Source organism: Lytechinus variegatus, chromosome 4, assembly GCF_018143015.1.
Source record: "Lytechinus variegatus isolate NC3 chromosome 4, Lvar_3.0, whole genome shotgun sequence".
Taxonomy (NCBI): Eukaryota; Metazoa; Echinodermata; class Echinoidea; order Temnopleuroida; family Toxopneustidae; genus Lytechinus; species Lytechinus variegatus.
Genome location: NC_054743.1, coordinates 337,958 through 349,761, shown reverse-complemented (window position 1 = coordinate 349,761; position 11,804 = coordinate 337,958). Strand labels below are relative to the sequence as shown.

General features: G+C 38.3%; 1 protein-coding gene across 1 annotated transcript; it reads left to right on the top strand.

Moving 5' to 3' along the window:
* The first annotated feature begins 1,637 nt into the window (after positions 1 to 1,637).
* On the top strand, positions 1,638 to 2,072 carry LOC121412396. The gene has a single exon (XM_041605209.1). The coding sequence runs from the start codon at positions 1,638 to 1,640 to the stop codon at positions 2,070 to 2,072; it is 435 nt and encodes a 144-aa protein (XP_041461143.1).
* The last annotated feature ends 9,732 nt before the right edge of the window (positions 2,073 to 11,804 follow it).

Below are 11,804 nucleotides of genomic sequence, written 5' to 3'. Positions count from 1 at the left end.
AAAATCATTATTGTTACATTTTTCCATACATGTGTAACTAATGTGAGTCCATTGTGATGAAATAAGTTGCACCAATAAATAACTAATGCGTTTAATCAGATATCAATCCACCTTATTGCATCCTTTTTTTAACATGATATTTACAATTGTATTTACCTCTGTCCGCCCCCTGAATTTACATATTTGATAAAGAATGTCTTTAATTTCTGAGACACTTACATGTCTTCAATTTCTGAGGCACCTAATTCTAAACCTAAAGAGCTCATTTCTATGACACTGTAGTTTATATACAGGCTTTGTTATATGTCATGGTGTTCAATGCATGGACATACTTACATGTATGCAGTGCAGTATGTTAAGTACATTGTATACTGTATAGCCACAATGGATAATTGATCATTTTTATTTAATAAAATACTAGTAATGCATATTTCATAAATATCCGTAAAACCCAAAGAAGAGCAATAAAAGCAATATAGCAATATGAATTCGCTTGCTATTGTTGAACTCATGTCATATGATATCCAAGAACCCCAGGATGATGATACCTACATCTGTCTGAAAAAGGGGCCCTAAAATTTGGTAGGGTTAGGTAATATTACTTTTGAAGTGAATACCACCAAATAATAAAGTTGTGGCCGAAACTGTGCTGTTTTTTTTTGGGGGGGGGTGTAAATTGTCAGAGTATTCATTTATTCAGGTTAACTAATTATATGCCAAATCCAGTGCTATGATTTGCTCAGACGTTCAATGACGTCAGAAGCGACAAATCTTCAGTGACAATTTTGGCCTTGTCGCTTGGAGGCGCTGTGTAATCTGGGCAGCAAGAATTGACACGTGTGTTGATAAACATTATTCCATAGATTCGCCGCTATTTTGACGTATTTTTGACTAACGCATAAGCGCTGTTGTTGAACCTTGCTACTTGCAGCTTGATATTGGACACGCATGGTCTCACAACTCTGGTTTATTGTTGTCACGGTGGTCTGTGGGGAAATTAGTTAACGTCATCTACAGTTCAACAACAACGCTTATGCGTTAGTCACCCTACCATATGTCACCCTGATTATTGACACCCTTTATCTGAATGTGAATCAGGATGAGTGCTGCAAAATCAGATGGTAAACCGGATGGTAAACCAGATGTCAAACCAGACGTCAAGCCGGACGTCAAACTGGACATCAAACCCGAAGGCTTTATCAGCCAATGTGGGAGCAAGAATTCTGCAGCTACCTCGACTTCTAGCTCGAGTACCCATTTACGAGCCAAGGCAATGGCCAAGCGTGCAGCCATTGCAGCAGAGGCTAAGGGATTGCAACTTCAGCAAGAACTAGTGGCAGAGTAACTTCGCTTAAAGTAGAAGCAGGCATTTTTGGAACTCCAGACTAAACTTGAGATTGCCAAGGCTGAGGGGATGATCTACAGTGAACTCTATGAAGAAGAGAATGATGACAAGAAGCCACAAACAAGTCACACTAAGAATACAACTCAAGAACACACTGACTCTGGCTTAGATACTAACCCTCAAGGTCAAGTTAAAGGTCACGTTAAGGTGGAACCAAATCTAGATGACACAATTTTTTTATCCAATTTCAGCAAGATTGCCCTCATTCGGGCAAGCTGAAGGACAATACCAGATGCCAGATAACTTCCAACAGATATCCCAGGCTCAACTCAACAGTCAACGTCTTCTAGAGGCCATAGATTTGTCCAACGCAGATGTTTTCAAGTTCAATGGGGATCCATTAAGATATTTCGAATTTGTCCGATCTTTCGACAACCTCATTGGACGTTCAGCACTCGACAATGGTGCTAAGCTCTTGAGGCTGTTTAACAGTTGTGAAGGAGAACCAAAGAAGATCGTTCAGTGCTGCATGATTATGGACCCTGCTGTTGGATATCACAAGGCCAGGACGCTCTTAGAAGACAGATTTGGGAGTCGATTTGAGATCAGTCAAGCATGGGTGAGGAAGGTCACAAGCGGACCAAACTTGAGACCTATTGACAAATCAGGACTGAAGACATTTTCTGATGACCTCAAGATCTGCAACACCACCCTTCAAGCATTGTGAATTATGTCTATGATGAGCAACCAACAACATATGATGAAGATCATTGAGAGGTTGCCGTATTACTTGAAGAGTAGATGGCTGCGAGTCGTGAAGGACATTCGTCATCATGGTCGTGCGCCAAAAATCACTGACGTGGTTAACTTTGTCTCGGATGCAGCTGAAGAGGTAAATGACCCTGTGTTTGGAGCCTTGGTTGAGGTGAAGAGAGAATATCCTCCCTCTAGACAGCCTGTTAAGCAGAAGACTACTACTAGTTCCTTCACAACATCTGCAGATGACAACAACAAGACATTCAAGCGTGCAAAACAGAACACAGTCTCTTTGGATGTGATACGTTCAAGAAGATGACCCCTGCTGAAAGATTGCAGTTTGCGAACAAGGCTGGTGTCTGCTTCAATTGCCTGGTCAAAGGTCACATGACAAAGGATTGTTACTTGAAGAGGACTTGTACAGTTGACGGATGTCGCAGGAAACACACAAAGTTCCTTCACATAGCTCCTGGTAAACAACAGCAAGCAGGAAATTCCCAACAACCAGCTCAGTTTGATTCTCAAGCCCAGCCTGATCAGCAACCTCTTGGTACACAAAGTCACGTCACAGGGGCCGGTAAATTGAAGGTGGCTCTTCCCATTCTACCAGTACGGGTCTATGCATCTGAGGATGACATTAGGGAGCTTGTCAAAAGTCCATGCACCGTTCTTCATCGTTCTTCCGCATCCGGGTTTTCGCTTTGGCTTTCCCGCCCAACGTTCCCTTGTCTTCAAATGAACGGCCGCCATCAAAGGCCCTTTAATGCCACCGTTCTTTTGTTCGTCTTTCCTGCAAGTCTTAATTTCTGCCGAAAGGCCGAAGAATCTATTTTAAATAGCTCCCTCTACGACGACCCAAACGAATGTATGCCTTCGTCATGTTCATATTGACTGTCGGGTTGAGAGTTCGGGTCACTGTTCTGAACTGTGGTTCGCATCTATAATGGAAGTTCGGGTGCATTCATAAAGCCACGGTAGCTTAATAAAAAATCACGCACGTGTCATAAATCGTTACTGATCTTTCGAATTTGCTGCAATAACCATGAAAACCTCTTTTTTTCTGCAATTGGAAGAGAGTCAATTCATGATGTATTAGGTGGAAAAATAAGATTCCACATTTTTTCGTTTCGTAGGCCAAAGCCATTCGTAAAATTCACGTCGACTTGGAATATTAATTATTACTCGCATCTCAAACAAGTGTCGAGACCCCCCCCCCCAAAAAAAAAACAGAAGGAAATAGAATGATAAAATAAATATGACCGGAACAGCTTGACACTATTAGGCATAGATAGATCAAAGATTTATTAGAAACTGTTTTAAATAGTTTGTTCAAATTTTTAACGGGCAACCATTTCACAAGGATAACATATTATCTCTTAATTTTCTTTGTCACCATGTTTTAAAGAAGCGGGACCAAAAGGGATTGTGAAAAAATGAAAAAGAAAACTAAGAAGTCAAGGGAGAGAAAAGGAAGGGGAAACAGAGAGAAATAAGAAAATAATATTGGGATGGAATAGGAGGAAGGGTGAATAAAAATGGAGGAAATACAGTTGAAAGAGTGGGGGAAAAAGTCGGAAATTTGAGAAGAGTTCTCCAGATGAGCAATTCCATGTCCCTCGACGTCAATGTCCGATTGTGTTAAAAACGACTGTCATCGATTAATATTAATCTTCTTTGTTGTTGTTTGACCAAATGCGTGCGCATCCCGATTTCTGCCTTTCCATCAAAATCAATATTCACAAGAAAGCAGAGTTGTGTTCTCGCAGAGGCCGTGATCAGGTGGGGGTGAAATTATTTTTTTTCCAAAATTCATGACTTGCGTCTTCGGAATGAGAGTTCGCATGCGCGTGGACTGGATATCTACGAAATATTTTTTCGTCTATTTCGAAAATTGTATGCCATGAATGAATCAACATCCTCAAATTTCGGTACCCTTCTGTCTCTGGGGCATTCAGAGGGGGGGGGGGGGGGGTGCCCCTTGCCCCCCCTCCCTCACCCCATTATGAGAGGCACAATTAAAATTTGTAATGCAAAATGCAGCCAAAGGAGAAGAGTGCCCCCCCCCCCTTGAAAGCGAACCTCCCCCCCTGTCATGGATCTGCCACTGACCTATAGACATTATGTTGTATAGACACAATTCTTGGTTGGATTTAAATTTACATAGGGCTCGCCCCCCCCCCCCCCCCCTATTGGCGGAGAAAAAAGGGGAAAGAAAGAAAAAGAGAGGAGAAAAAAGAAGGGGGGAAACATAAGAGGAGGAAGGCGAGTGAATAAGATGATGCGAAGACTTAGAAAATAACTTCAATAATCATTACGCCACTGGGACAACCAATTCAAAGAAATAAACAAATATCAACCTTGGGCAGCCGATCGGGGAAAATATGGATAAAAAAAATCACCCCCTCCCCCCTATTGGCGGAGGCTGGATCCGCCCCTCATTTAGATTTCAATTTTATTCACCCTATCGATCCCCTCTCGGGGTATGAGAGTACGACATAAAAACAACATATAACAGACTAAAGTATAACTTCGTTTAATTGGTTTAACGTATTAAACGCAATTTTCGGAATTGAAGATAAATACCAATTGTGATAACGATCTGAAAATCAGTTCGATCAAAATCCAATGAAATTTACCAAAAAAGTGTTTGTTTGTATAAATGAAAAATATTTGCCAAATAGCCCTGTGAAAGAAAATCGTAAAAGTGCTGAGAAATGAGCGATACAAGCACAGAATTCCATCAAATGTGAGGTATTTTTCGAGGAAATATTATAATAGACTGTTCCCACGTATGCTTCTATGTTTTAATGATCATCAGAATTATCGATATTGAGCGGCGATTTCATTATTCTACAAAGATAAGTGTATATTAATGTACTACATCTAGATTTATGATGAATATTTCGTATCGAAATCGTCATGTAATCATATTTGAAATTGCGCCTATGATACGTTGTGCTGTACATGGTCTATAACCTCCCATAGTTATCGATATCGGCATCACAGCTGTTACTATCGCAACCATCTTCATTTCTCTATTATAAGTATTACCTTCGTTAACATTTCTATTATTTCATTATAATTTTATCTTCATAAATTCATGGGGTGGGAGAAGGAGGAGGGGAAGAAGAATTACCAAGGAGAAGCAGACGTACATGTAGAATGGGGAGCAGTAAAAAGGGAAGAGAATAATAATGAGAGATGAGAAAGGATACGGAGAGGAAAAAGGAAGATAGAGAAAAAAGGAGATGCAAGAAGAAAAAGAAGAAGAACGAAAGAAAAGCAGTAGTAGACGAATAAGAAGGGCAGGTGGGCAGAAGAACAACAAGAAGAGAGGAGACGTAGAAAAGGGAGAGGAAGGAAAAGAAAAAAGTAGCAGAAAAGGATGAGGTGGAGAAAAAAAATAATGAAAGACGACAAAGAATATGAATTAAAGAAGGAAAAAAAAGAAAAAAAGGAGGAGTAAGAAGAATAGATGAAGAAGGGGGCGAAGGATGAGAACAAGAAGAATAAGGTGGAAAAGAAGAATAACGACGGAGATACAGAAGAAATAGAAGAGGGGGTGAGTTTGTTCTAAAGTAAAATCAATGTGAGTATAACTAAATTAATGTTTTTTTATCTATATTGCAGTGATTACATCATTACAATACTAGGATGCCATTATGTTTAATAATTTAAGCTTCAAAATTCAGTACTTCACGGGTGAAGATATGGGGCCGTAAGCTGCAGGGAGATATGTAGAGTGATATTAGCATTAGATCATTACTCTAAAATAGATGGAATGTGATTATTTATTATAAATATTAGTTAGTACACTTACTGGCCTAAAAGCAAAGGCAAATATAGGGCTATGATATAAGTTTCTCCATCAAGGTAATTGAACATTATTGACCTTTCAGGATTGCTTGGCATTGATACTCATCGAACTGTTATTAGTCATTGCCCAGGCCTATGATCATGAAAAAACAAGATCACTCACCCGTATATTTGAGAATCATTGACAATAGCATGCTCAGCGGGTTCGCCACAGAAAGCAATGGAGAGCTAGACGCTCACAGTCTTTAATTCCCCATATCCGCTGTCGTGATTACTGTCGTAATTTCAATAGACAAACCTATTTCAAAAGACCGTTGGCCCGCCTGATGGGGAATCTTTTGTAATAATGTAGTGTATTAAAGTACGTGTATGCAGTGACTACCGTCCCGACTTCTGTTGTGCTATTTAAAAGATTTCTTTCACCATCATCGAGTAGCGATTAGCGGGTAAAATCGCATAAATTATCGCACATAACGGATCTAATGTTCATGATTCCCACATTACCATAATCATTCCATGTACCATTTTCTTTTATATTTTTTGATTATATAAACTATAAAATTGATACTGGAGAACGATAGGAAATAGATAACACTGAAAACAAAAGCTTGTTTTTCGTAGTGTTCTACTAATTTAAATTAGTAAAGTAAACTGGTTTAGCGTGTGCTATCAGTTTTTACGATGCTTTACGAGTTTTAGATGCAAGCGGGCGTATGTGCAGACTCGTACATGTATGAATATAGTTGTAGAGCGGGTTTTACCAATTGAATTTGGAAGTTCTACGACAATGCAATAATTAGTAAAGCATCGATAACTCGTAAACGCTGTTATCAGAGCGTTTACGAATTTGTTGTACTAATTGGTTTACAAATTTTGTGGTAGCTTTACGATGTTTAGAAATATTCCCGCTGTTGAGATCACGTGACAACACTTTTTCAGCGTGCAAAATTTAATCAGCGCATAAACGCGCAGACGACTTGTAATATCGAGCAGCTGGGTTGTAAGGGAACTTGACGTTGAAAACAATGGCAAACAGGTAATATTTCAAGTTATTTCTTTCAAAATGAACACTAGATATTGTACTGATTGTATTGAGCTTCTGTTCATGTGTTTGAATGCTGTGGACAGCCGACAGTAGTGTGTGGTCGTTAAGTAAAGTCATGAATGACTGGCGGGTGCTCTGTTGCGTGCGCTGGTGCCGGTAGAATCTAACTTGGATCTACGTAACTCGAGGAGCTCCACCGCCGCCGCGACGGCGGAGCTCCTTGAGTTAACTTGGATCTAACGTTAGGCAAACTTTACAACTAAGGTCTGTCACTCTGAGGCATGTAACGGTATATCAGTTGGTCCAACTTTTCTCAGAAACAAGAACACATTTGCTCGCGAAAAAACAACAACACGACATAGATCTAGTCTAGGCCTAGAATCTAGATCTAGATCTAGATCTAGTCACCGTAGTCTATCTAGATTCTAGTCTAGATCTAGGTCTAGATCTAGATCTAGGACTAGATTAGCCTAGGTCTAATAATATGAAACTGAAAATTGTACTTCACGTTGCCATGGTAACCAAAATTATATCAAAACTAACAAAAAAAAAGTTAATTCTTGCCTAATATTTGAGCAATTAATGTCAAATTTGGTGTGTAACGTAGGCCTAGATCTAGACTAGATCTAGATCTACCTAGAGTAGATCTAGATGAGTAGATCTAGCTAGGCCCTAGATCTAATCTAAACCACTCAAGATTCGTGCACTTAGACTAGATCTAGATCTAGACCCGTAGAGTCTAGATCTATAGGCTAGATAGTAGATCTAGATCTAGAGCTAGATCTAGTCTAGGCCTAAGCCCTTTTTGCTATATTTTCATAAATGCATCATGACTTATCAGCTGAGATTTTCAGGATTCTAGCATGTCTAGACAATTAGATCTAGGTCTAGACCTCTAGACCTCTATCTAAAATATCTGAAGATAAAAATATCCAATATTAGCATTTTTGAGGAAGAAAATGATGGATTTGTGAGATCCTCTTTTGTTTTGTCATGATTCGTACTACAGGCAAGCTATGATTCGTACAGTGTGTTAGCCCCAGAAATCTGAGCACCCTGCTCACTGCCTAGCCCCCCCCCTCCCAGAGTTCAGGGGAGAGTAGCCTGTACGAATCATGGAAGACTACCTGAAATCATGAGCAAATTTTAGATTCTCTTTAAAGATATCTATCAATAAATTTGTGGCATCAAACTGTTTCAGTGTCTGCATAGACATCTTGGCTTAAGATTAACAACTGAAGTTTGAAAATGACCCCTGAATCCTGATTTTTTAAGTTTTATCAAAGTATTGACGACCATGTTTCTTTAAAAGTTTTTAAGCCTTCAGGGGCTTTCAAATTTGAAATTGTCAGACTTTTTACTGTAAATTTCAACTTTTTGAAATAATTTTATGTTATTTGTGACATATTTTTATATTTTGGTGGTTTAATTTCAAAATTAGTTTAACTGTACGAATCATGGGTGGTCTACTCTATATAGATCTAGACTAGTTGTGCGAGACACCCTTATATTTGTACCCGACCAAGCGTTTCCATGGTAACCACATATTTTTGCGAAAATCTTGTCATGAACTCCTACAGTTTTTGCAATTGAAATGAAACTTGGTGTATGGGATGATATTGAGGCGTAGATGTGCAAGATGTGTTTTTTTGTGTTTCTCCGACGAAGCGTTGCCATGGTAACCAAAATTTTACCAAAACTTGTAATGGCCAAGGTCATATTACCTTATTGGCTATGTTTTATCACAGGAGTCGGTCCTGCTGGGACTCTCAATATTTTCGAGCAGGTACCTTGGACTAAAAAATGGTCTAAATTGAGGAAATAGGGCTAAAATGCCCTACACTGTGACTAATTTACATTGATTTTTAAATGACTGTGACAGGATTGAGTGCAAACTTAGATGTTTATTTTCATGTACCAAACAGGCTAATTTTGAACCCAAGCGAAAGTCGAATAACCTGGACTTGCTCCCACCACAAGTACACATTCTTGACCCCCAAAAAAAGAAAGAAAAAAAAAAGAATTTCAGACCAACTGGCCTAGTTTTGGCCCCCCAAATGGGAAAAAATTGCTAAAAATAAGATATTTTTCCTGACAGACTGACCCGACTTCAACCAAACATTTTAAATAAAATTTGGTGTCAGTTCTCTAGGAAAAATCAGAAAAAAAAAAATCTTCATCCATGAATTGGGCTTTGGGATTATGGTTTACATGTACATACATGTACATACATGTACTTCTTTTCTCTTTGAGGTGGGACAGTATCTTCTTCATTTTTAAATGCTTTATTTATGTGATCATAGCAAAAAAAGTATCAAGAGAAGCAGTCAACTGACCGATCTTAAAGGCATTGGTTAACATTGTGCACAGTTTAAAAAAATCCGAGCTGCATGGTCGTAAATGCTTTCAGAATATATAATAGGGTGCAGAAATTAAGCTGTGAAATTTTTATACTTCAAAGTTATCATATAGTGCTTCAAAAAGTGAAAACTTGAAATATCACCTCCATAAACTACTGTGTTAGAATTATTATAGTAGGCGATAATAAATACAATTTTCATAGATATCTTTATAGTACATGTATGTAAATGAATTACTGTCATTATTTGTGCATTCTAGTTGTTTTTTTTATCTGAACATAATTAGACAGGTCAGGCAGCTCAGTTTTAGAATTTTTTAAATCGATCTACAACAATGTTAACCAGTGGCTTTAAATTTAAAAATTTAGTTTTGCAGATAGTGACCTTGTAAACTGGAAAGCATTTTAACTGTAACATTTTTAATTGAAATACATGTACCTTTGAAATTGTTGTGGAGTCATATTTAGGGAGCCCATCCATATTGCATTGGCAGCGTGCACCCCGCGAGCGTACGCTTGCACACTCTAAGACGGGATAATAGCGTCGGCCAGCGGCAGCTAGCTGCGATAATTAAAGCACAATAGAACTCACATCCGCTCTCGCAGCTCCCCCTGTGCCTGCTGCCGCTCGCTGCCATACTTTATGTTACATTTGATTATAGATTTAATCCTCAGCTCGCTGCATCTAGCGGCAGCTAGCGGCCGCTAGCTGCACTGTCGCTGCCCCCCCATTTCTATCAAAATTCGCAAAGGCAATCTCACCCCGCGCCGGCCACGGCTACCCTTTAATTCCGCGACTCGCTCTGGAATGAAGACCCGGAATGAAGAGTAAACATGTACGTCGTGGTGCCTGTACTAGTTCCACTTGTCGTGCTACTCGACTTCAAATTATTATATTTAAAAGCATGATAATGAAAGGCGTTCCTCTTTTATGTCCGTATCGAAGCATTTCATGCAAGCACGCTCTATTGGAAATGACTACAGCTAGCTAGTGATAGAATATATCAACACGTGCGCATAATTATGAATATGACAAAAATTCTCGATCTCGATAAGTCGATGGTTCTCAATAGTTTCCGTTGTCAACGAACTGAACTGAAAATTAACGCCATCAATAGAAATACTGCCGATTTCGAAAATGTTGCAGCTTTCGAGTTGAGATTGACACGGAAGATTCACACATGAAAAATAAGTTGAATTAATGACCTTTTTTTAACGTATGATTTTGGGACCGGATACAGATGGATTACACGCCTATTTTATCCCGTTTTATCCGAACGTCAACGTTGCTTCTTGGCACTGACAAAAATATTAATTCCCGAGCATGAAAATCAAGAAGCGCAAGACAAACCGTTCGTTTAAAAAGAATATTAATGATCGAGCAGTTGCACGAATGGTACCCATGCATAGTTTTTTTTACCTCTATTAAGGCCATAGTTTGAGACATCTTGGTATGAATAGGCCTATATCATCCAACTCGCCGGATAATGTCCGCCAAGAGTGTATAACTAGAGGGGTAGGCCTATTCATCTTTGCCACGGGAAGATTAATATTTTTAGAACATTTATTTTTTCTGACAGAGGCCAGATAAAATGACACAATATGAATATGATGCCCGAATGTAACTAAATTAGTGCGAACATTTATCTCAACGGCAAACTAAATTTTGGAGAATGATAATGACGCCATATCATTAAACACGCTAAATCGCAAATCAACAAAATGTCTACTTCTTTTTCTTTTGTTAGACATACTGCCTTACTTTTTATGTTGGTTTGAAATACTTCCTTTTATGATATTTTTGTTTTGATTTTTTGACATTTCGATTTTGTTTCTGACATCGTATAAATTGTTTGGGTATATTTATGTTGGGTTTTTTGTTTAACTTATGCCGAATTTTTGATATTGTAGGCACTCTTGATTCTAGAAAATTATTGGAAACGCAATCTGCTTCTTTTGGACTTTTTTTGGAAAAATACGCGATTGTATTTCTTCCAGGAGAATAAAAGTTTACATTGGAAGGTTTTAATTGATTTCATGATATATAATTTCCACTTCAAAACAATTTCAAAAATACGTCTCGAACGATCGTGCATTAATCTAAGACTAAGATGTTGAGTACTTTTATTCCAACGTATTTCCCTTTTATTGGAAAGATAAGCGAATAATATTTATTTCAGGAAAAAGAGCTTATGGTATCTGAAATAAATTCTATATAATTTCCACCTCAAAACAATTTTGAAATACGTTCCGATCGATCATGAGCTGTGATCTGAGAGTTGAGACCATTTATCTAATGTATTTAGGACTTATATTTCTGACTTAATTGAAAAGATAAGTGAATTGTACTTCTTTTTAGGAGAGTGTTTATTCTCAAAGGAAATTAAATTATTTCAATATAATTTCCAAATCAAAACAATTTTGAAATAATTTCTGTCTCGAACGATTTTCAATTAATCTGAGACGTTTAAAAAAATTGATCC

What these genes read in the sequence shown, in the direction of transcription:
- LOC121412396 (XM_041605209.1), top strand. Translation starts at nt 1,638, where the DNA reads ATGCCAGATAACTTCCAACAGATATCCCAGGCTCAACTCAACAGTCAA.